The sequence below is a fragment of the Saimiri boliviensis genome, chromosome 7, assembly GCF_048565385.1.
Source record: "Saimiri boliviensis isolate mSaiBol1 chromosome 7, mSaiBol1.pri, whole genome shotgun sequence".
NCBI lineage: Eukaryota > Metazoa > Chordata > Mammalia > Primates > Cebidae > Saimiri > Saimiri boliviensis.
The window spans coordinates 26,888,383-26,912,889 of record NC_133455.1 but is presented as its reverse complement, the minus strand read 5'-3'; the positions used below and the strand labels follow the sequence as shown (position 1 = coordinate 26,912,889).

Genomic DNA, 24,507 nt, shown 5'->3' with positions numbered 1-24,507 from the left:
GGGAAAGGGTGAGGTCATCTGGGGGCCTTTCCAACACAGTGACACTTGGGACAGCTGTCTACACTGGAGGAAACATCGGTGCTACCTGTGGAAGTACCACAGAACATTGACACAGGGTCTGTTTCTCTGTGCAGGTGCTACTTTTTTGCCCACCCTTAAGTGACACAAAATGCCCTTCAATGGTGAGAAGCAGTGTGTGGGAGAGGACCAGCCAAGCGATTCTGATTCTTCCCGGTTTTCTGAAAGCATGGCATCGCTCAGTGACTATGAGTGCTCTAGGCAGAGCTTTACAAGTGACTCCTCCAGCAAATCCAGCTCTCCTGCTTGTGAGCCAATGGGGGAACAGGGATTGGGGGTGGCGGGGGTTACTTTTAGTTATGTGTTGGATTTGAAAACTCAGAAATGCCTGAGAGCAACAGACTTTCCCTTTTTTCTAGATGCACCAGAATAGCACTGTAGAAGCACTGCAGCTTTCCTGGACACATTCTCAGAAATAAATAGCCACTCAGGTTTACAACCTACTGACTTTTATTTTGATCACTGCCTCTGATCTGCTTTGGTCTGACCATAAATCAGGGCTTCAACCCCATCTGTCTTTTCTCCCAAATGGCAGAAGGCCATTCCTTGAGATTATTTCTTAGATCCCTGCTCAAGGATAAATGCAAATTGGTCATTTCTGATGATTCCAGACTTACACTGAAAGAAACTGGCCTTCATTGAAAGGTCAGGAAGGAAGTGAAATAATGTAAAGGGTTTCATGTTGATTTCAAAAATATTGTGCAAATCACCCCAGGAAGGTGCCCACGAGGATAATTACCACATTAGGGGTGTGAGAAAGAGTTAAAAGAGAGGCCACAGCAAAAGGAGGTATCTTTTTCCCTTTTTTGTGTGTAGAAACTAGAGATCCGTCAAGCAGATGTGTTTGCCTTTTTTTTTTAATTGGCACTTTAGTAAATATAACACCTTTAACTGACAAAGCAAATACAAGAAAAAGCAACTGATATTTAATATGCTGAACTGTCCACTTCTTATAAATTGCTTCATTTGTATTTTAAATTTTAACATTTTCATTTTTTAAGACTTAGAAGATACATAAGAATAGAGAAAAGAAAACATTGCCTATGATATCACCCAGAGACGACAGCTGGCAGTGCTTTGCCGTATCTTTATCCTTCACATAGACATATGTGTGTATATATATGTAGACTCTTCTCACTTAGTATTATAACTAAAACATTTACTCATGATTATGTGTTTTTGAAACATTGTTTTTATGAATACCCATTACTTCGTCAAGTGAATATACTGTAAACTTAACCATTGAGTGATCGTTGGACATTTAGTTAGTTTCCATTTTTTTTGCTGTTATAAATAGTGCTTTATGAACATCTTAGTGTGTGAAGCCTTTCTGGAAAGTCTTTTGGATATCACTGGATTATTGGACCAAAGTATATAGACAGTTTTAAGGAGAATCTTGAGTCAGAGCTGGCAAAAGAAATTGAAAGCAGCCACCTCAGGTTTCTGTGCCTTTTCTCACTCTTTATACTGTATAGGGGGTTGGCACATCTGACATTAGGGTACCTAGACATCCTGAAGAAGGGTTTTACCAATTCTGTGTAGCACCTTTCTCTTCTTCCTCCTCTTTCCCTATTCCTCATCCTACTCCTCCTCTTCTTTTTTTTTTTTTTTTTTTTTTTTTCGAGACAGAGTCTTGCTGTGTCGCCAGGCTGGAGTGCGGTGGTGCCATCTCTGCTCACTGCAACCTCCACCTCCAAAGTTCGTTATTCTCCTGCCTCAGCCTCCTGAGCAACCTGGTGACAGAGCGAGACTCCATTTCAAATAAATAAATAAATAAATATTACAGTTTTAAAAATCAGTTATTTTAGGTTGAGTCTACTTAATGAGACTTCTGAATTACAAAATAAAAAATAATCTTATCAATTTCCTATACATGTAATAAGTGCAGATTTCAATGGGCACTAAAAATGAGGTAATTTAATTTTTAAAAGTAACTAGAACAGGCTGTATCAATAAGATAGTCTCAGAAATATTTGAGACAATATTATCAAATATGGTAACTGAAGCTATTGAAGGAGTTCTTAAATTTTTGAAACCTTTATTAAGTGGGGGAATTCACCTGTTTTAGTATTTAGCATTATTTTAGTATTTAGCATTTAGTCTCCTTACTTATAAAACTCTGAAGTATATACATGCTGATAAAGTAAACTTTATCTGCATCAGGATGCTTTGTTGGATGACAGCTTCTCTCCCACGTCAGCTGACTTTTGTTTTTCTTTCAGCAACAAGCCCTCCAAGGGTTGTAACATTTGATGAAGTGATGGCTGCAGCAAGGAACTTATCAAACATGACTCTTGCTCACGAGATTGCAGTAAATGAGAACTTTCAATTGAAACAGGAGGCCCTCCCAGAAAACAGGTAACCTGGGGGCATTTTTTGTATATAAACTGTGCTGAAGATTGTGTGTGTGTGTGTGTCTGTGTGTGTGTGTGTGTGTGTGTGTGTGTGATGAATATACACATACTCCAACTGATTTCTGAAAGTTCTTATATAATATTCTCAGGGGTAAACATTTAGTTCTCTAACAAGGTCTTATACTTATTTTTAAAAAATTCTGGGCCAGGCGCTGTGGCCCATGCCTATAATCCCAGCACTTTGGGAGGCTGAGTCGGGTGGATCACCTGAAGTCAGGAGGTCGAGAGACCAGCCTGGCCAACATAGTAAAACCCCTTCTCTACTAAAAATACAAAAATTAGCCGGGTGTGATGGCGGGCACCTGTAATCCCAACTCCTCAGGAGGCTGAGGCAGGAGAATCCCTTGAACCCAGGGGACAGAGATTGCAGTGAGCTGAAATGGCACCATTTCACTCCAGCCTGGGTGACAAATGCAAGACTCTGTCTTAAAAAAAAAATTCTGGCTGGGCATGGTAGCTCACACCTGTAACCCCAGCACTTTGAGAGGTGGAGGCAGGAGGATTGCTTAAAGCCAGGAGTTTGAGACTGGCCTGGGCACCAAAGCAAGACACCATCCCTACAAAAAAAAAAAAAAAAATGTTATCTGGCATGGTGGCATGAGCTTGTAATTACAGCCACCTGGGAGACTGAGTCAAAAAGATCATTTGAGCCCAGGAGGTTGGGGACTTCATTGAGCTCTCATCATGCCACTGCACTCCAGCCTGGGTGACAGAGCAAGACTGTCTCAAAAAACAAAAATTCCCATTTGTAACCAGCCTGGCCAACTTGGTGAAACCCCATCTCTACTAAAAAATACAGAAATTAGCTGGCGCGGTGGCAGGGTGCCCGTAATCCTAGCTACTTGGGAGGCTGAGGCAAGAGAATTGCTTGAACCCAGGAGGTGGAGGTTTCAGTGAGCCAAGATCATGCCATTGGACTCCAGCCTGGGTGACAGAGTGAGACTCCGTCTTAAAAAAAAAATCCTAGGATACATATTACCCATTATCTTTAGAACTCAGTTTATATGTCACCTCCTGAGGAAGCTTTTTCTGACATTCCTGAACCCCCAGACTACAATTAATCCCTTTGCTAGAGATGCCTGTCGCCTTGCTGGCTCCCTTTTGCTAAGAGGTCTTATAGTTTTATGTTGGATGTCCATCTTCCTCACTTGATTGAAATGCACCATTTATGGAGGAGCTGTGTCTGTATCGTTTGTTGCTGTATCCCTGTTGTCTAGCATAGTCCCTGACATGCAGTACAGGCTCAAGAAATATTTGCAGATTGATTTATTGAAAACTGATATTCAGGTATAAAGAATAAATAAATGCATTCGAACTGTCAAAGTGCTAAAAGTAGGCAATCCAGAAATGTCTGGAAGTAGGAATCACAGCTGCAAGGGGCGCTTCCTGGGTAAATCTCACCCTTCAACCTCTAGTTGGAGTCACTCCTTTGGATCCTACTTCAGCCTTTCTAGAGTCAGTGGCTCACAGGTTTCCTGGGACAAAGAGGAGAAGAGGCGTGGGACTATTACAGATCAATCATCTTTAGAAGCAAAGTTGGTTTATGGATCGCATATTCAGCCTCACATTACCAGTTATAAATCCTGATGCATTCTATCAGTTAAGGCAACATACAATATTCGATACTGTTTAGAACTTTTTTCACTTGTTTTTTTTGTTTGTTTTTTTCGTTTTTTTTTTTTTTTTTTGAGACAGAGTTTCACTCTTGTAACCCAGGCTGGAGTGCAATGGCGCAATCTCGGCTCACCGCAACCTCCGCCTCCTGGGCTCAGGCAATTCTCCTGCCTCAGCCTCCTCAGTAGCTGGGATTACAGGCACACGCCACCATGCCCAGCTAATTTTTTTGTATTTTTAGTAGAGACGGGGTTTCACCATGTTGACCAGGATGGTCTCGATCTCTTGACCTCGTGATCCACCCGCCTCGGCCTCCCAAAGTGCTGGGATTACAGGCTTGAGCCACCGCGCCAGGCCTTTTCACTTGTTTTAAAGCAGAAAAAGTAAAGTAAGTAAATGTAATAATCTTTCTTTTTTAAAATGTGGGTTGTAGTCCTCCAGGGGATGTTGTTCATATAATATTAACATTTTTTAAGCTTGCCATCTATTGTGGGTATATCTGTTTGGTTTCCTTTGGTAACTGCATTTCACCATGACCCTTGTTACCAGGTCTACTGCTACAACCCTAGGCTAGGCCACCGTCATCTCTGGCCTGGACTCTTTCAGTCCTAACTAGTAGCCCTGTCTCCATTCTTAGCACCCCACAGTTCATTTTCCATATCCATACAGTAGCTTTAATGATCTTTTTAAAGAATAAGCTATATTAGATTATTTCTTTGCCAAAACCCTTCAATGGTTTTCTATTACTCAGAGACTAAAAATGGAAATGTTTCCATATGGCCTGGATGACCCCACTCCCCTGAACCTGTCTCAGTGCTGTCCCTCCAGCTTTGCTCTGCTTCAGCCACGCTGGCTTCCTTCCTGACCTCAGGGTTCACCAACCTGGATCTTGTCTCAGAAACTTTGTTCATGTGACTTCTTTTGAGACGGAGTCTCCCTCTGTCGCCCAGGCTGGAGTGCAGTGGCACCATCTTGGCTCACTAAAACCCCCACCTCCTGGTTTCAAGTGATTTTCTTGCCTCAGCCTCCGAATAGCAGGGACTACAGGTATGCGTCACCATGCCTGGCTAATCTTTGTATGTTTTAGTAGAGACAGGGTTTCACCATATTGGACAGGCTGGTCTAAAACTCCTGACCTTGTGATCCGCCTGCCTTGGCCTTCCAAAGTGCTGGGATTACAGGAGTGAGCCACTGTGCCCAACCCACTTCTTCTTTTTGAATTTCTTTTCCCAGACCTTCACGTGGCTTTTTCCCTCTCTCCTTTCAAATCTGAACACAAAGGTCACTGACTTAAAGAGGCCTTAAGATGGTTGCATCCAGTTAAATCAACACCCTCTCCGTAACTGTCCACCACATTGTCTTACTGTCTTTCTCGTAGGTCTAAAATTGTCATTCATTTTTAATGTGTTTGCCTTTTTATCCATGCTTACATACAAGCAGTCTTTTCACTGCAGTATCTGCCGTTCCTAAAACAGGGCCCCACACATATTGGATGTTCAATAAACATTTATTGACTAATAAATGAATTTTTAAAGTTAAAATTTGTATTTTTTATGAAGTAAAACAAAAGACAGGGCATATCTGTACTTTAAATTCAAAAGTGGTAAATACAGGCCATAGTGAAGGTGCTTTAGGCTCAGACAGACCCTGGGGTTTGAATCCTGACTTTGCTGAGGCCATACCTGAACTTCACACTTCCCAAGAATAAGATAGGGGCTACACTACTCACTTCAAATGCATGCTCACTAGCATAAAAGTGCCTTGCACAAAAATACTTTGATACTATGGAAAATATTGATCTCTCTTCCCTTCAGTTTCTGCCATACCTCAAAAATGTGATCAAGGGAAACAAAGTGCAGAGTTAGGACACATTGCCGTTGTTTAAAAACAAAGTCTCAGCCAGACACAGTGGCTTACACCTGTAATCCCAGCACTTTGGGAGGCTGAAGTGGGTGGATGACCTGAGGTCAGGAGTTCAAGACCAGCCTCCCCAACATGGTGAAACTCTGTCTGTAATAAAAATACAAAAATTAGCTGGGTGTGGTGGCCTGTACCTTTAATCCCATCTGCTCGGGAGGCTGAGGCATGAGAATCACTTGGACCCAGGAGGGAGAGTCTGCAGTAAGCTGAGATTCTGTTGCTGTATTCCATCCTGGGCAACAGAGCAAGACCCTGTCTCAAAATAAATAAATAAATAAATAAAGTCTCATATCACAGTATCAACTGTTGATTTTCCTATGACCCTCCACAATGGCCACGTTTTTCCTTTTTTGATTATGGCTAACTCTCATATTTTATCAAATATTATCAAAAACCTGATAGATTTTACCAGGAAATAATAGGAATGCTTATAAATGATTTGGTTGATCCTCTCCCTCCCTGCCCCCATACTTTCTCAGAAAATTAAAGAGATAAAAAGTACCTTGCAGCCTTTAGGAAAACTTAAATTTCAACTCTGACATCCCTTAGGGACCTATAAAAATGTTTTAGCTCATTTCTTGTTGGTTCATTCAAGCCAGGTATGTATGGCTTATACAAGAGCAAAAGTCCATCCTAGCAATGTTTGCCTTTCTCGTACTGGAGAGTCTCAAACTTTGGAAATGGCATTTATATTGAACAAATTTCCTCATGCAATTAGAATAAGTTTTAATATTTAAAGTTGCAGAGTAGAATATAATATTTGTAGTTACAAACTTTAACTCATGTTTCAAAAGCTAATTTTCATCTTTCATAGCATTATTCTATATATAGCTATTTGTACTTTAAGAAGAAAAATGAGGAGTTATACTTACCAAATTACGAATTCATTCACCACCCATTTGTCAAGTACTCACTATATATCAGGCACTGTGCTAGGCACAATGGTAAGTACCTAGATGGACTTACGGCCTCTGCTTGGGAAAGGTATATCTCTGTGGGAAAACAGCTTCATCAGTAATTACAGTGCAGAGACATATGTGGTTTCCTAAAAGCTGTTGCTAAATGGTATAGGAGTTAGGTAGGAATGTGTATTTTAATGTGCACCTATTTTAAGGCATTGACATAAAGGGTGAAGCCAAGTGGCCACTTATTCTATTGTGAGCTCTTCCTAGGAAGGCTTCTATTTCGGCAGTTTGGTCTGGCTAACTTTAAATGGGACACCTAAGCTTTAGTTGGCAGGCGTTCAGATGCATGTGCCCTTGGGGCCAATCTGTTCTATTCCATGCCATGAAATTTCAGCTGGCGAGGAAGAGAAACTTTGCCATCTCATTCCAAAAATGTAGAACAAATCTAAAGATCTATATAGAAGAGTAGCTACATAAATTTTGAAATCTCTTTAGGATAGAATTTTATGAAGTTATTGAAAGCATTTTCAAGGTCTAGGGAAAACAGGACAGAATGTTAAATGAAAAGTACATATTTTGTATATATATTCTCAACTCTTAATGCATTCAACAAGAAACATATTCGAAAGATTAATAATGGGATTAAGGACAATTGCTCTGTTTTTTAAAAATATTTTCTAAGGTTTCTACAGTGAGGATATTTCTTTTATAATCAGGAAAAAAAATGATGCTTATTTTAAACAACAATCCCTTTCGTTGCTATAGTTTGGCTGGTCGAGTGAAGCACATTGTTCACCAGGCCTTCTGGGACGTCTTGGCTTCAGAACTAAATGCCGACCCTCCCGAGTTTGAACATGCCATCAAACTGTTTGAAGAAATCAGAGAGGCAAGTTGCTGTGTTGTTTGCGTCCGTTAGTGTCTTACTCCAGGTGGGATGCTATAACAGACTGGCATAGCCTGGGTGGCTTATGAGCAATAGAAATTTATTTCTCACAGTACTGGAGGCTGGGAAGTCCAAGATCAGAGCACCAGCAGATTTGGCATCTGCTGAGGGCTCATTTCCTGATTGATAGGTGGTGCCTTCTTGCTGTGTCCTCACATGACAGAAAGGTCAAAGCAGCGCTTTAGTGTCTCTTTATAAGGGTACAATTCCATTCATGTGGACCTCACCCTTATGACTTAATCACCTCCCAAAAGGCCTCACCTCCTAATACCATTCCATTGGGGATTGGGTTTCAACATATGAATTTGGGGACAGACGAAAACACAGATATTAAAAGTATAGCAGTTTTTTCCCCCAAAGATTGTTTTATGTCCTTTAGCATTGGCCACTCTTTTTCAAAAAAGGAGCAAGTTCACTGGCAGGGTTTGCCTCATCCTGCACCTCCTGGAGTAGACTGAAGGCTGGGAAAATAGTGCAATGGACACAACTTAGGGTGATGCTTACAACACAGAGACTCTGGAGTTAGATTGTTGTCCTGGTTTAGTGATGAGTTCTCTCTTTAAGTCTCCGTTTCCTGAGTACTTACAGGGTAGTCATAAGAGCTAAATGAGGTGACAGTTGTAATTTTAGTTAACATTTGCAAGGTACTTGCTCTATTCCGAGCACTAGATTGCTCATTTCTTCTTATCAGAACGCTGTGCAGTAGTTGCTCCTGTTATCCTTATTTTATATATTAAAAAAACAACTTTTCTGACTCATGCAGAGTCACACAGCTTTGAGGGGTAGAGAGGGACTTGAACTGAGCCACGCTGGCTCAGAGTGCATGCTCCTAAGCATGTGTTGTGTGGATAAGCACAGTGTCCTCTGTTAACTGAATAATCAAAATGTAGGTTGCTCATATATAATAAATATTATATACGTAAAATATACTTAAGGACCCCATGGGATATTTTCATCTATGCTTTTTTTTTTGAGATGGGGTCTCGCTCTGTTGCCCAGGATGGAGTGCAGTGGCATGATCTTGGCTCACTGCAACCTCTGCCTTCTGGGTTCAAGTGATTCTTCTGCCTCAGCCTCCCGAGTAGCTGGGACTACAGGTGTGTGCCACCCTGCCCAGCTAATTTTTGTATTTTTAGTAGAGACAACATTTCACCATGTTGGCCAGGATGGTCTCGATCTCCTGACCTCGTGATCCACCCACCTCGGCCTGCCAAAGTGCTGGGATTACAGGCGTGAGCCACCACACCCAGCCTCATCTATCCTTTTTAAAAGAGTTCTTTTGGAGCCATGATCTGCAACTTGTTCTTTCTTCCCTGAAATTTTACCTCTAGATTTTTTTAAACAAAATGTTCATTTTGTTTCAGATGTTGCGTATTATTTAGTGTATTTTCTTTATAACATCGATAAGAAAAAAGATTCCTAGCTGGGGCTGCCATCTTTGTGGAGGGTGCATGATCTCCCCATGTCTGCATAGTTTTTCTTTGGCCCATATCCCAAAGATATACCTGTTAAGTTCATTGACAAGTCTAAATGGTCTCAGTTTGAGTGAGTGTGGGTATGTGCGTGAGTGCATCCTGTGATGGGAGGCATCCTGTCCAGGGCTGGTTTCTGCCCTGTGCCCTGAGCTGCCAGGGAAGGCTCTGGCCACTTGCAACCCGGAACCGGAGTAAGCAGGTTGGAAAATGAATAAATACAAATTATTGTTAACATAAAAATTCATAAAGTATTCGATAATCATACAGATGCATGACAATAAACAATGTAATATGAAAGTGCTCCGTGAGCCTACTATAATTGTTATTTAGTTTTGAACTGTGTGATGGAGGAGGTGTTCCTTAACAGTTTTTGTTTGCAAATGTTTCTTCCCTGATTTAACGCACCACCGTGGCAGCTGTCACTCACTGATTTACCAAAAATTGGGTAAATAATTATCTTATTTTTAAATTAATTTTTCTTGTATGTATAGCTCACATTTATCTCAGTGTTTAATATTAGAAGTGTTTGGGATCTTTATTTAGAAGTTTGTTGGTATTTTTTGTGACCCGAAATATATCACAGAAACTTAACCGATATTTATATCAATTAGTCTGTGGTAAAATTGGTTTCATTATATAGCATTTCACTTAAAGTTGCAATTCCCAGGAACCTGTCAGCAATGTTAAGTGAGGACTTACTGTGTTTTTGGTAATCTTGTCTCCTTGCTAGTTGTTTTTATTCTGACAGGAGCAGGAATTTCCCATGGTGGGGGCACTTTAATTCAGAAGATAGACCTTTCTTTTTAGGGTTGAGACACTGGAATGCTCCTCCGATCCACCACATAGTCAGTGTCAACTTCCGTGGCAAATGAGGCACTAAAATATGGGCAGAGAGCTTGGTCATCTAGACACTGAAGTGAAAAGTGACAGCTTTTATTCACGTCATGATGCTGTTAATTTTTCTTTCCCTGTAGATTCTTCTCTCTTTTCTGACTCCTGGTGGCAACCGGCTTCACAACCAGATCTGCGAAGTTTTGGACACAGACCTCATTAGGCAGCAGGCCGAGCACAGTGCTGTTGATATCCAAGGCCTGGCCAACTATGTCATCAGTACGATGGGAAAGCTATGTGCTCCTGTGCGAGATAACGATATCAGAGAGTTAAAGGCTACTGGCAACATTGTGGAGGTGCTGAGGTTAGCATTTTGATGTTTGCATTTTCTTAGAGTACCTTTGAGTTCATTCAGAAGGGAAATTGGGCATTGGGGAACACATAATAACAACTAGAACCCCTAATAAATTACTGACCCTAGAAGAAAACCAGATAAACAGAGAGCATGTCGATTATTTACCCTATGCAGAGAGTTTTCACATAGAATGATCTGGCAAGGTTGTTAGTTGGCATCTAGTGGGCCCTGGAAATGCAGTGATGAAAAAGAAAGATATAATCTTTGACTCCAGGGAGTCTAATGGTGAGAAAGACCTTGAACAATTAATCACAGTTCGGATAAGTGGAAGGGGAAGTAAAGGGTCTTAACAGAGCCTCTGACAAGGTACCTAATCTAGTTGTGACTTCTTTATTAGTTAGGGTCACTAGCTGCTATAACATGTAAACTCTAAATTCTCAGTGGTTTATCCAATAAAGTTTGTTTCTTACTCATGTTACAGTCCAATTCAGGGGTTCTTGATCAGGCAGCTGTCCACATGTCATCCAGGGACCCAACCTCCTTTTGTGCCTGGCTCCACCCTTGCTCAGGTCCTGAGAGTCCTCTCCATTCAGCTGGCAAATGGGAAAGAGACCATGGGAAGACATGCAATATATAGCCACCTCAGCCCAGAAGTGACACATTCCCTTTGACCACGACTAGTCACATGATCCCACCTAGATTGAAAGGGGAGCTGAGAAAGGTAGTTACTACCTGGAAACACTTTTCACAGCCACAGATCTGCACTGCAGGGAGGGAGCATCTGCTGGAGCTTCCCTGAGGAAGTGGGGTGCAAATTATTTGAGGATCTCATCTGGCCCCGAAGACGAAAACTTCCTTGTGATACAAGAGGAAAGAAGAGTCTGTAACACTTTTTGCCATTGAAGTGGATTTTTCTTCTTTTTTGTGTGTGGTGGCCACATTGAGAATCGAGTTTTATGTTATTGTTTTGGAAAGTTAGGCGAAACACCAGTCTGCCTGTAGTGGGTAATTTACTTTGTGACCTTAGGCAGGTTGACAGACTCTCAAAGTGACACACTCTGTCTGTCAGATGCATGTTAGGTATCCTTAGAGTTGTGCTTGGCTCTGACAGATTGTGATTCCTCAGTTATGGGATCCTTGCCTCTTAATTGTCTTATTACTTTAGTAAGATCTCAGATCTGTGGTGTTCATCGTGGTCATTTGTTGAGCACCTACTGGGTGCCACTGCCCTCTGCGCTTTACGATCATTATCTCATTGACTGTTCATAGCATCCCTCCAAAGTTTAGGTTGTCCTCTTTCATGGATGAGGAAACTGGGGCTCAGAGAGACTGATTAACTGTGTACATGCACAAATCTGGCCAGTTGCAAAGCTGGGTTTGAGCACGAGGCTGCCTAACTCTAAAAGGAAATATTTTCCTCAGTGTCTTACTGCATTGTCCTTTCTTTTTTAATTTTTCTTATTCCCTAAGGAATAGAAGCCATATGCCCTGTGTCCAGGCTATTTAAACTTTCAGGGGTTTTCAAATGAAAATTCCTTCTTGAGGCTGGGCGCGGTGGCTCACACCTATAATCCCAGCACTTTGGGAGGCCAAGGCGGGTGAATCACGAGGTCAAGAGATCAAGACCATCCTGGTCAACAAGGTGAAACCCCGTCTCTACTAAAAATACAAAAATTAGCTGGGCATGGTGGCACATGCCTGTAGTCCTAGCTACTCGGGAGGCTGAGGCGGGAGAATTGCTTGAACTCAGGAGGTGGAGGTTGCGGTGAGCCGAGATCACGCCATTGCACTCCAGCCTGGGTAACAAGAGCGAAACTCCATCTCAAAAAAAAAAAAAAAAATTCCTTCTTGAATTTTTCTTATATCATTAAGATTGTTTATACTTCCAGTAAATACTCTTGAGATCTGTGGAAGAACACATTTGCAATACACACATGTGACCTTCTATGAAACATGACCCTACCAAATAGCAGCTGGAACTTCAAAACCATTTTGAGGATGTTTATTGTTTTCAGACTGGAACATAGATCATTGTTAATGGATTTCAGCTTAACTTCTTAACCATATCTCTATTTTAATTCTAAAATTTGTAGACAAATATTCCATGTCCTGGACCTCATGAAAATGGACATGGCCAATTTTACAATTATGAGTCTTAGACCACACCTTCAACGCCAGTTGGTGGAATATGAGAGGACCAAGTTCCAGGAAATTCTGGAAGAAACTCCAAGTAAGTATAATACAACATGTATTTATATTGAAATTAGGTTAAAATGTGATGTTTTAACTTTGGACAACATATGTAGTATAAAGAATTTTGGCCTTTCTATTAAACATTTTTTTTTAACCTTCAAAAAGTTGATATCACAAACTTACAGTTGTTTATTCTGTCCAGGAACTATGCTAAGCACTATTCATTTCTTCATTCATTCAAGATCTATTTATTGAGTGCCTCCTGTGTTTCAGACACCACTTAAGTTCAGTGGATTCTGCAGCGAACAAAATGGAATACAGTTGCAGTCCCCCGGGAGCTTACATTCTAGCAGGCAAGACAAACAAACATGTATTGTCAGGTGTATTATTAAGTGCCATGAAGAAAAATAGAATAAAGATCCAATAATGGGTCAGAAGTGAGGACAGGTTGTTTTTAGATGTGATGGACTGGGAAGGTCTCTATAATAAGTAATGTTTGAGTAACGTTTGCAAAGAAATGAGAAAAGGGCATGTAAAAATGGGGAAAAAATGCTCTAGCCTGAGGGTCTACAAGTACAAAGACCCTGAAGCAGAAACTTGCTTATGAGTTTGACAAACACAGGGCAGACATTGCAACTGGACTGGAGTAGATGAGGGGAGAGTGGTAAGAGATGAGGCTGAGAGTAGATAAAGGCAGGTCACATGGAGCATTGTTTGTTGGTAAATGAGAGGAGTTTGGATTTCATTCCACATGTGGTAGAAAGTCATCAGAGAGTTTTAATCAGGGGAGCAATATCTGATTTTCATTTTTGAAGAATACTCTTGTTCCTGGCTACACAATAGATTGTGTGGGAACAAAGGGAAACAGAGATACCAATTAGGTGGCATTGCAGTTGCTCAGGCATGAAGTGATGGTGGCTTGTTTCAACTGGTAGTAGTGGAAGGAGTGAGAAGAGACCAGATTCTGGATAGGTGGAGTAGTATTTGCTGAAAGTTGGTTGAGGGAGAAAATAGTGGAGGATGATTCCAAGGTTTTTGGCCTGTACAACTAGGTGGATGGTGATACAGTTTGAGACTGGGGAGGCTAGGGGAAAGAAGGTTGGGAGATGACATGGAATCAAGAGTTCAATTTTGGTAATACGAACTTTGAGATTGTATTTGACGTCCATGTGGAGATGTCAGGCAGGCATTTAGATACGAATGACAAGTTTAGAGGAATAATGGAAACTGTATATACATTTGGGAATCGTCAGTATATGTGTGATATATAAAGCCATGGAACTGGGCACTAGTTAACACATAAAATCCTTACCACATTCTAAGTACTTGACCTGTACGAACTAATTTAATCCTTAGAACAACTATATGAAGTTACCCCCACTTTATGGGTGCAGAAACTGAGGCACAGTGCGGTTAAGTCACTGGCCTGTATAACACACCTTAAAAGTATAGGAACTCACCTAGGAGGGCAGCTTGGCTCCACAGTCCATGTTCCTATCCATTATATTATGCTGGGTGAGACTATGTAGGGGGAGTGAGTATGGATCTGAAAGAGACTGACATGAGAAACTCCAGCATCTAGAAGTTGAAGTTGAGATGAGGAGGAGGATCCAGCAATGGAGATTATGACGGAGTAGCCAGAGAAGTAGTGTGAAAGTCAGGTGAGGGAGTGTCCTCTAAGATGCGTGAAGAAGATGTTTGGAGAAAGAAGGCATGATTGGATAAGACAAGTGTTGCTAAGTGGTCAAGAAAGACGCAGGCCAACTTGACCATTGGATTTGACTGTATGATGATGGTCAGTAACCTTGATGAGAATGGTTTCAGTGGATTTGTTTGCATTAAAACCAGACTGTGTCAGGCGTAGTGGCTCACGTCTGTAATCCTAGCACTTTGGGAGGCCAAGGCAGGTGGATCACCTGAGGTCAGGAGTTCAAGACCAGCCTGGCCAACGTGGTAAAACCCCATCTCTACTAAAAGACAAAAATTAGCTGGGCATGATGGCAGGTGCCTGTAATCCCAGCTACTCTGGAGGCTGAGACAGAAGAATCACTTCAATCTAGGAGAAGGTGGTTGCAGTGAGCCAAGATTGCACCACTGCTCTCCTGCCTGAGTGGTTGAGGTGGGACTCTGTCTCCAAAAAAAAAAAAAAAACAGTCTGGAAGGGGATCAAGGAAGAATAGGAGTAGAAGTCTTAGCTCATTGAATTACAGTTAACCCAGTGAAGTAGGTACTGTTATCCCCTTTATTTTACAGGCAAGGAAGCTAAGATGCCAGAGGTTACACAGCTGACAAGAGGCTGGCTGACTGCTCATTGGCAAACTCTTGACACTAGCCTCTGTAGTTTAATTAACGACGCTTTAAGGCTGAGTTAAGTGATTTCTGCCCAAATAGTCAACACAGTGGCCTTATACTAAAAAGACAAAGCATGTGCCACATTTAAAGGGGCCCTGGCAGGCAGGAGCACATCCAGGGGAGAGCACACAGATCATGGAGGCCACATGAGGAACCATTGTGAAAGCTGGGCATGTTATGTTTGGTAACAAGGAGACTCAGGTGGGCCATGCATGGCCCCATCCACCCTCCCTTTTGCCAGTAACTCAGAGACTGGTGAAATTCTGTAGGGCAGACTAGGATTCATGGGAGGGAGGAAGCAGACAGCCAGTTTTGATCTTCCTGACAGTTGCAGTTGTTTCGACTTTGGAATGGGCCTCTGTATTATAGCAGTAGTCAGTGCTAGCTAACATTTGGTATGAGCACTTACTACATGCTAAGACCTTACTATATCACTTTATTAGTTCATTCAAGCATGACACCAACCCTATGAGATTGGTACTATTACCACCCCCTATTTACAATTGAGGAAAGTGTGGTTAAGGTACTTAGCCTAGGTGACTACTAGTAAGTGGTAGAGCCTGGATAACCCAGATGTGTTTCTACCTCAAAGTGTGCGCATTAGATACTGTGCAACCCTGCCTCTCTTCAAACAAGATATCAACAGTGGGGGATATCACATCATCTGGCAGATTATTTAGTTATCTGGATAGCCAGTTACCCAGTCACATAACTTTTAAGGATCCTTCTACAACAAAAACTCTATGACTTCAAGGGCTGTGTTGTTTTAGCTTCAAAGGGGAGGGAGTAAAGGGAAGTAGAACCCTACATCAAATCTGGATCTGAAACATGAACTGTGACAACTGTCCACAGCAGCATTTTCCTGAGACTTGAATGGTTGATTTTGTTTGTGTGCATGTGTATGTAAACACGCAAATGTACCCATGTCTTTAATCAAGATAGCTTGGAATCTTGAGCAAATTCTCTACTAGGGTGAATTATTATTTTGTTCATCTCAAATTATTTGCCTCTTTTATTTTTCTGTTTTTTCTGTTTGTTTTTATGAGAAAGAGTCTCTATTGCCTAGGCTGGGGTGCAGTGGCATGATCATAACTAACTGTAGCCTCTAATTCTTGGACTCAAGGGATTCTTCTGTCTTAGCTTCCCAAGTAGTTAGGACTATAGTCGTGTGCCACCACACCTGGCTAATTTTAAAAACATTTTTGTAGAGATGGGGGTCTCACTGTGTTGTCCAGGCTGGTCTCTAACTCCTGGCTTTTTCCTGCCTTGGCCTCTCAAGTTAACTAGGATTTCAGGTATGAGCCACTGCACCTGGCTTGCTTCTCTTTTTAAAACCCAGGCTAGTGACCTGTAATCCGTTTGCACCTTTTCTGTTGACTCGGATATTTTCAGATATTTAAGAATAGAGCAAACCCAGCTTTGCATATAGGTCATTATTGCTCAGCAAGAGAAATCAAGAGTCCCAGAAGCAGAGTGTATGTCAGCTGTTAATTATGTCCCCAAGTCACTCTGCCAAAAGTCGGTCCTTGTGCCCTAATATCAAAATAAGAGCCTCATAGCATCACACAGAAGGAGAGTGTTAGATTTCTGTGTACACATAATTATATAAGAATTATTAGAAAATTAATACAGAGAAGTACTCTAGATTTCGGAACTGGCTCCAGGAAAATACTATGTTTTGCCTAAGAGGAGATTTTTAATTGCATATTTTCAGTATAGCCAGGAAAACCTTAGGAATGATTGTTTGTACTTCGTAAGCAGCAGCAAGATAACCACATTAGATCCAACATGTAAATTATCTGTGAAAAGAATAAGAGCTTATCTTTGGGTGGGGGCCATAAGTACTTTTTAAGATACTCAGAAAGAAAGGTTTTATTTAGATAATACCTTATATCTGATCAAATGTTTTAATGAACTTTATTTCATGTTATTCTTTAAACATTTCTATGGGACATAAATATCTCTTTCAGAATATATGAAACTCTATTTGATTGCCTTCAGCTGTCACATAAGGCATTCAAGAAATATTTATGGAACATTTTAAAGAAGAGAAAACTTATGCTCAGCAATGACTTCCTTAGACTCAGAGTCATTCAGCTAAGTAAACAGTGGAGGCCAGGCATGGTGGCTCACTCCTGTAATCCTAGCACTTCGGGAGGCCAAGGCAGGCAGATCACGAGGTCAGGAGATCGAGACCATCCTAGCCAACATGGTGAAACCCCTTCTCTACTGAAAATACAAAAATTAGCCAGGTGTGGTGGCATGGGCCTGCAGTCCCAGCTCCTTAGGAGGCTGAGGCAGGAGAATTGCTTGAACTTGGGAGGCAGAGGCTGCAGTGAGCTGAGATTGCACCAGTGTACTCCAGCCTGGGCTGCAGAGCGAGACTCTTATCTCAAAACAAAACCAACAAACAGTGGAGCTAGGACTGGGAACCAGGTCTCCCAAATCCAAGTCCAGATTAAACCAAGCTACTACTTTTTCAGCCTTCTTTGGACTTTTCAGTTTTGTGTTATATTACCTGAGTTGTATTGCAAGCAACAGAAACCAACTCCAGCTGACTTAGCCAAAGGGAAGTGAGTGGAAGCATGGAGGAAGTTCACAGAATCCAGGGAAAAGCCAAAATATCAGAAATCAGAAGAGTGTCATGACTCTGGACAGGAAAAATCAAGGAATAGGAGGGCTCCTTTGTCACGATGGTTAATGTGGGCGGCAAACATGGGCCATCCTTGAACACTCTCACCACTCAGATCCCAGGAAGGAGTCTGTGGGCACATGACTCCACTCAGCCAGCCCCTGGTCAGGAAGACAGGGCCTCTGCATTGAGACTCACAGAGGAAAACATGGAACCAGAGAAAATGGTTTCTCAGGGAAAACCAGCACCAAAAGAAGGGAAACTGAGACGTTGCTAGACAGATGTCATGGATAAGGAAACTACATTTTTCGAATGGAAAATTGGGGTAGAAGCACCTGTAATGCCATTGCTTGTTCCAGTGTCTGTGTCTCCCTCCTCCTAGACTAGGAACTTCTTGAGTGCGGGGACTGTGCTTATTCACCTTCAAATCCCCAGTACTTGGTACAATACCTGGGATTGAGTAAGTGCTCAGTAGTTTTCGTTGAATAAACAAATGAGTGGAAAAACTCTTAACCCTGTCCCCAGGAAAAGCCGAGGTTGTAGTTGCCTCATGAAGCTGACCTAGTCACTTAGGAGCCACATAGTCATTGAGCCAGCATGTGAAGTCTCTGCAGATCCCCGAGAGAAAAGCCAGTGTTTCACTCTAACCGCATGCTCCTTCTGCTTTACCAGTCGTACTCAAGTGAGACTAAAAATTAGAATCATGTGGAGTGTTTAAACCGAGGCCTGAGCCCTGCCTCAGACAGAATAAATCAAGGTCTCCAGGAGCTGTGCTCATGAGCATTTTTTTCTCTTTAAAGCTCCCTAGGTGATTCTAAAGTCAGCCAGGATTGAGAACCACTATGCCACACTGTTGCTTTTGTTCAAGATAACTAAATGGGCTTTTAAAAGTGTCAGCTGTAAATGATTAAATTTGCAGTATAAATGCTTATTACCACCACATTGTAATTATATTCATGATGATTTCCACTCACTCACTCTCAGTTGGATGTCTTTTAAATGAAAGACTGCAAGTCTTTTACATCTTTATAAAACAGAACTAGCAAACCAAAAACAACATTTGCCAACTGAGGAGAAACAGAGTTGTGAAATTCTGGGGGTGGTGTTGCTATAGCGAGGCAAACAGAACTACTCATAAATTATCCCTATTCAAGTGCTGGGTCTGAGGAAGAATTTCAGTCTGCGTCTCTCTCTCCCTCTCTCTCTCTCTCTCGCTCACTCGCTCGCTCTTGTCTGCACCTGTGTTCAGGCTGTATTTCTTGGCAATTTTCACCTTATAAATTCTGCTAAATATGTAATTTTGTAAGTACTGGAGTATAAAAAGCAATTTGTTTCTAGTGATTAACCTTAGAACTGGGTCTAAAGCAAAATAAAGGGAATTTTGCCCTAAGGCAGACAAGGCCCAGTAGAGAATTACTGCCTCCAAACTTTAAGCCTTCTGGAATAGGAATAGCTTTTTTTTTTTTTTTTTTTTTTTTTTTGAGACGGAATTTCACTTTTGTTACCCCGGCTGGAGTGCAATGACGCGATCTCGGCTCACTGCAACCTCCTCCTCCTGGGTTCAGGCAATTCTCCTGCCCCAGCCTCCCGAATAGCTGGGATTACAGGCATGCGCCACCATGCCCAGCTAATTTTTTGTATTTTTAGTAGAGACAGGGTTTCACCATGTTGACCAGGATGGTCTTGATCTCTTGACCTCGTGATCCACCCACCTCGGCCTCCCAGAGTGCTGGGATTACAGGCTTGAGCCACCACGCCCGGCCTTCTGGAATAGCCTTATCATGTCAAATTTCATTTAGTTCATGATGGAAGAGACATTCTATTCAAAGTTAGAATAACTACTCATGAACAAAAGTAAGTAAACACTATTTGTCATCTAAGTCAGTGGTTCTTAATGTGGTTCTCAACGTGATTCTCTTGGGGGTGATTTTGCCACTGGCCCCCACCCCACAACATTTAGTTGTATCTGGAGACACTTTTGGTTGTTTCATCCTGGCAGGCTGGGGGGTGAGGGGGCTACGGAAGGGCATCTAGTAGGTAGAGCTAAACATTTTATAGTGAACAGGACAGCACCCAACAGTGAAGAATTATCCAGCCCAAAATGTCAGTAGTGCTGAGGTTGAGACCCTAAATAAAGAATTAGAATGAATCTATTTCATGATGGCCCAAGGAACCGTCTTCATGCTCCAGGGAAATTTGAACTCCAATAAACAAGGAAGTTCGGTGGCCATTGAGTACTCGGGGGATGTTTTGTGTTTGGAATCAGTCTGATTTTCAGCTAGTCATGGTTGCGGGTGGGTGCTTTCTTCTTCTTGCCTTCTTTCCATTGTCTGGAGGGAGCCGTTTCCACTTGCAGAAGCAAGCCTTGCTGAGTCACCTTTTGGAGCAACTGTGTGTGAGCTGTTTAATAGAAACTGCTAATATCAAGGGAATTCTGCTAATAATAACTATTAGGTACCTAATAACCCATTTTGTAGTAATATTTAGGTGCCATATGCTTAAAAATTAAATGAATTCAAGTATAAAACTTCATTTCCAGTGATACATATTTTTAATCCAGAAGAATTGAACTTGATAAACTCGTCTAAAGTGGAAGGACAATCTAACTGGACATTGACACATAGTCTTTGAGGTCAAATTAAGTATGAGACTCAAGTTCAGTGGTTTCTTCCTCACTGCTTCCCTCTCCTTCTCCCATCTTGACTTCTGGAATAGCACTTTCCGAATACCAGGGATCATACCACATGAACTAGATTTTCAGTTTCTTCATGTTTTCTGGGTAACATCTCCTTTAAAGCATTGACTTTTCTTTAAGGGGGATCTGCTGAGATTCTGCTCTCTCAAGCTAGCACACTAACTGGTATTTACAAAAAAAAAAAAAAAAAAAAAAAAACAAGCCAAGTTCCCCAAAAAAGCTCATTTTAACCAACCCACAGTTTAGCCTACTCACTCTTTTTATTCCATGGGTGATCACTTTGTCTGAGGCAACTTTAATAATAAGGCAGCTGTTGTGTATCAGGTGGAGAACCTGACTGGGCCCTCTAGAAACAATAATCCCCCCCTTTAAAGGTTGTTTACAGAGTTAAATGAGCGAATATTAACAATTGTTAATACTTAGTGGACATTTCCTTTGTGTCAGAAACGGTTCTAAGTGTTTTGCATGAATAATTTGTTGACTCTTTACCACAACTGCAGGAAGAATACTGTTATCCCCAATTCACAGATGAGGAAACTGAGGAGACATTAGGTAACCCGCCCAAGGCATGCAGCTAATGAGGGGTAAAGGCTAGACCGAAATTGAGACTGCCTGGCTCAGATGCCACACTACCAACTATTGCAGCAGCCACTTACTCCGCATGGGGGAACCTAGCACAAGTTCTTAGTCACATGTTGATTGCTTTGATACTACGTTGCCCTAAGTTGAGATTCATTCATCTGCAATGCAGAGGTTGCACTGCCTTGAAGTTCATTCATCTGCGATGCAAATTTGACTCCTCAGTCAAGCTGCTGCTTCATTCTCTCTCTTGCTTTCTAAACTCTGTTGTGGAACAGACTGTTGCTGATCAGTGTCTTTGCATTGCAACTTATGTTCGTATTCTTGTCAAATCTGTTTGAAGGAATAAATGTAAAAGACTTGTCTGCCTAATTATACTGGCCTCTGTTTGACAGAGAATTAATTTAAGAAATGGACACTGTCAGTGGTATGCTGGATGTGGTTGGTACAGACTTGGGAGCCATTTGCTATACTTGAAGGAATTTTGCGAGCTAGTAAACACAGCCATTACTAAAAATTAAGTTATATAAATTTACAATTAAATATATTTCTAAAAAGGTAAAACTCTAGGAAATCATTAGGCATTTTCTTATTAAACACACCTACAACCTAGCAATTGCAATACTGAGTCTTTATCTCCAAGAATTGTAAACTTACATTCACATATTCATTCAAATCTTCATAAATTATGAATACTTATGACAGGTTTCTGTCATAAATATTCATAAGAGCCTTACTTGTATAGCCCCAAACTGGAAACAACTAAAATGGCTTTCAACAGGTAAATGGGTGAACTGTGGTATATCCATACAATAGAATACTACTCAGTAATGAAAAGGAATGAACTATTGATACACACAACTTGGATGGATGCTTAGAAAACAAAGCCAATCTCAAGAGTCATTTTATTGGTCTGCTCAGGCTGCCATAACAAAGTACCACAGACTGGGTGGCTTAAACAATATTAGTTTATTTTTCACAATTCTCAAGACTAAAAGTCCAGAATGAAGGTGCCGGCTAATTTGTTTCCTGATGAAGGCTTTCTTCTTGGCACTTTGGACAGCCACCTTCTCAATTTTCACATGCCTATTTCTCAGTGTGTGCAGATGGAAAGAAAGAGAGGAAGCTCTCTCTCGTCTCCTCTTCTAAAGGTACCCACCCTTATGACCTCATCTAACCCTAATTACCTCCCAGAGTCTCCATCTCCAAATGTCATCACAGTGAAAGTTAAGACTTCCTCATAGGAATTTGGGTGGCAGGTGGACACAAACAGTCCATAACAGCTACATATTGCCTGATTTTATTTACATAACATTCTTTTTTTTTTTTTTTTTTTTTTTTGAGACAGAGTTTCGCTCTTGTTACCCAGGCTGGAGTGCAATGGCTTGATCTCGGCTCACCGCAACCTCCATCTCCTGGGTTCCAGCAATTCTCCTGCCTCAGCCTCCCGAGTAGCTGGGATTACAGGCACACACCAGCCACCATGCCCAGCTAATTTTTCTATTTTTAGTAGAGACGGGGTTTCACCTTGTTGACCAGGATGGTCTTGATCTCTTGACTTCGTGATCCACCTGCCTCGGCCTCCCAAAGTGCTGGGATTATAGGCATGAGCCACCATGCCCAGCCTATATAACATTCTTGAAGTGACACAGTTATGGTGATTAGTGCTTACCAGAAGTTAGGGTTGAGGTGAGAGTGTGACTACCGGGAGGTACCATGTGGAGATATTTTTTGGTAATGGAATAGTTCAGTTTCCTGATAATTACATGAATCCACATAAGTAATAAAATTTCTTAGAACCATACACACACAAAGAATGCATGTAAAAACTGATAAAAATCAGTATGTAAGTATTGTACCCAGGCAGTTTCCTGATTTTGACAATATACTGTAGTTATTTAAGATGCTGTCATTGGAGGCAGCTGGGTGAAGGGCAGGAACTGTCTGTACTACTTTCACAACTGCTTAAGTCTTTTATTTTGTAATAGTTTAAGCTGTTTCAAAATTTAAAAGTTATTTTTAAAGCCCTAAAAAGAATCAACTGTGATACATAAGACAATGTAGTTAAATGTCAGAAACACTATGCTAGGTACTTTATGATTCCATTTATGTGAATTTCTAGAAAGCAAACTAATTCATGCAGTTAGGAGTTAAAAGTAGTTGAGTGAGGTACACTTTGACTGGAAAGGGAGAGAAGGGAATTTTGCGGGATAATGGATATGGTCTATAGCTTGTTTTAGGTGGTAGTTGTACAGGTATATAGAGTAGTTAAAACTCACGAAACTAAACACTTAAGAGCTCAACATTTTATTGTATGAATTTATTATGTCTGTAAATATAAACATCTACATGTGTGAAAAAAATTATAAAAAAGTAAAGGTAAACAAATAATAACTCATCCCTTCCAAATTATCTTACTACTGTCTATAGTCTTGAGATTAAAGAATCTCAAGGCTGTACATATAATAGGTATAAAGTACCTGTTGTATCTGGATGATGGAAACACTATGTAGCAGTGTGCTACACTGGGCATCTCTGGTCAACTTCGTATTTAGTGACTCTCCCATTTGCTCATTCAACAAATGAGGAAATCAAAAGCTCAGGAGACAAGTGAGGGCTAGAGATACAGATTTGGGAGCCTTCTGGGGTATGGACGGAAATAGAAACCATAGAAATGAGTAAGATGGTCTGGTGAGATGGAAGAGTACCAAATCAATGGGGATTGGGTAGAGTGCTTGGAAGCATCAACATTAAAGAACAGGCAGAGGAGCATCTTCCTGTAATTGAAGGGAGATGCACCTGTCTTCTCATCTTGTCTTCTCAATCCAGGTATGAGATGCAGGAGTTAAAAGTAGTTGAGTGAGGTACACTTTGACTGGAAAGGGAGAGAAGGGAATTATCCCCTAGCACAGCTAGGGGAAACCAGGACAGAGTGGTATCAGAGAAGCCAGGAAAATAGTTTCAGGAGGGCTGTACTAAGAGATGCCTGTATTACAAAGATGTTTAGAAAATATAGGAAGGACATGTTTGTTGGATTTGGCAACTAGGAGATTGGTGGTAGCCTTAGAAAGTTATGAGAAGGGTTTATTTCAGAACCTTTCTATCCTATATTCCATATCTTGGTAGATGGCACAGGCATTCATTTAGATGTCCAAGAAATCTGGGAGTCATCCTAGAATACTCCTTTCTAACTCTCCACATGTAAGTGGTCACCAAGACCTGTGGGTGCTCCCCCTAAATATTTCTCACTTTTCTTCTCTTTACCCCTCACTTCTACTGTCCTTGTCCATTTCCTCTCTTGTCTAAACCACTGCAACAATTTACTCTCTCCACTAGTTCAGTCTTCCCTTCCAGGCAATTTTTCTTGGGCCAAGATCACTCATTGTACTCTGGCCTGTGTGACAGGGCGAGACTCTGTCTCAGAAAAAAAAAAAAAGGCTGGGCACTGTGGCTCACACTTGTAATCCCAACAATTTGGGAGGCAAGGTAGGTGGATCAAGAGGTCAAGAGACCGAGACCAT

The 24,507-nt window shown here is 41.3% G+C and overlaps 1 protein-coding gene across 5 annotated transcripts in view; it reads left to right on the top strand.

The window, feature by feature from the left end:
• TCP11L2 (t-complex 11 like 2) overlaps positions 1 to 24,507 on the top strand; it is a 48,154-nt gene that overhangs the window by 8,661 nt on the left and 14,986 nt on the right. For all 5 annotated transcript variants that reach the window (XR_012518346.1, XM_003929643.4, XM_039472492.2 and 2 more), the window contains 5 exons: positions 135 to 326; positions 2,301 to 2,436; positions 7,697 to 7,817; positions 10,324 to 10,544; positions 12,629 to 12,765. Coding sequence is in view for 4 of the 5 variants with exons in the window: in XM_003929643.4 (XP_003929692.1) it covers positions 170 to 326; positions 2,301 to 2,436; positions 7,697 to 7,817; positions 10,324 to 10,544; positions 12,629 to 12,765 (772 nt within the window). In the remaining variant the exon portion in view is untranslated. The remainder of the gene's footprint in view (positions 1 to 134; positions 327 to 2,300; positions 2,437 to 7,696; positions 7,818 to 10,323; positions 10,545 to 12,628; positions 12,766 to 24,507) is intronic.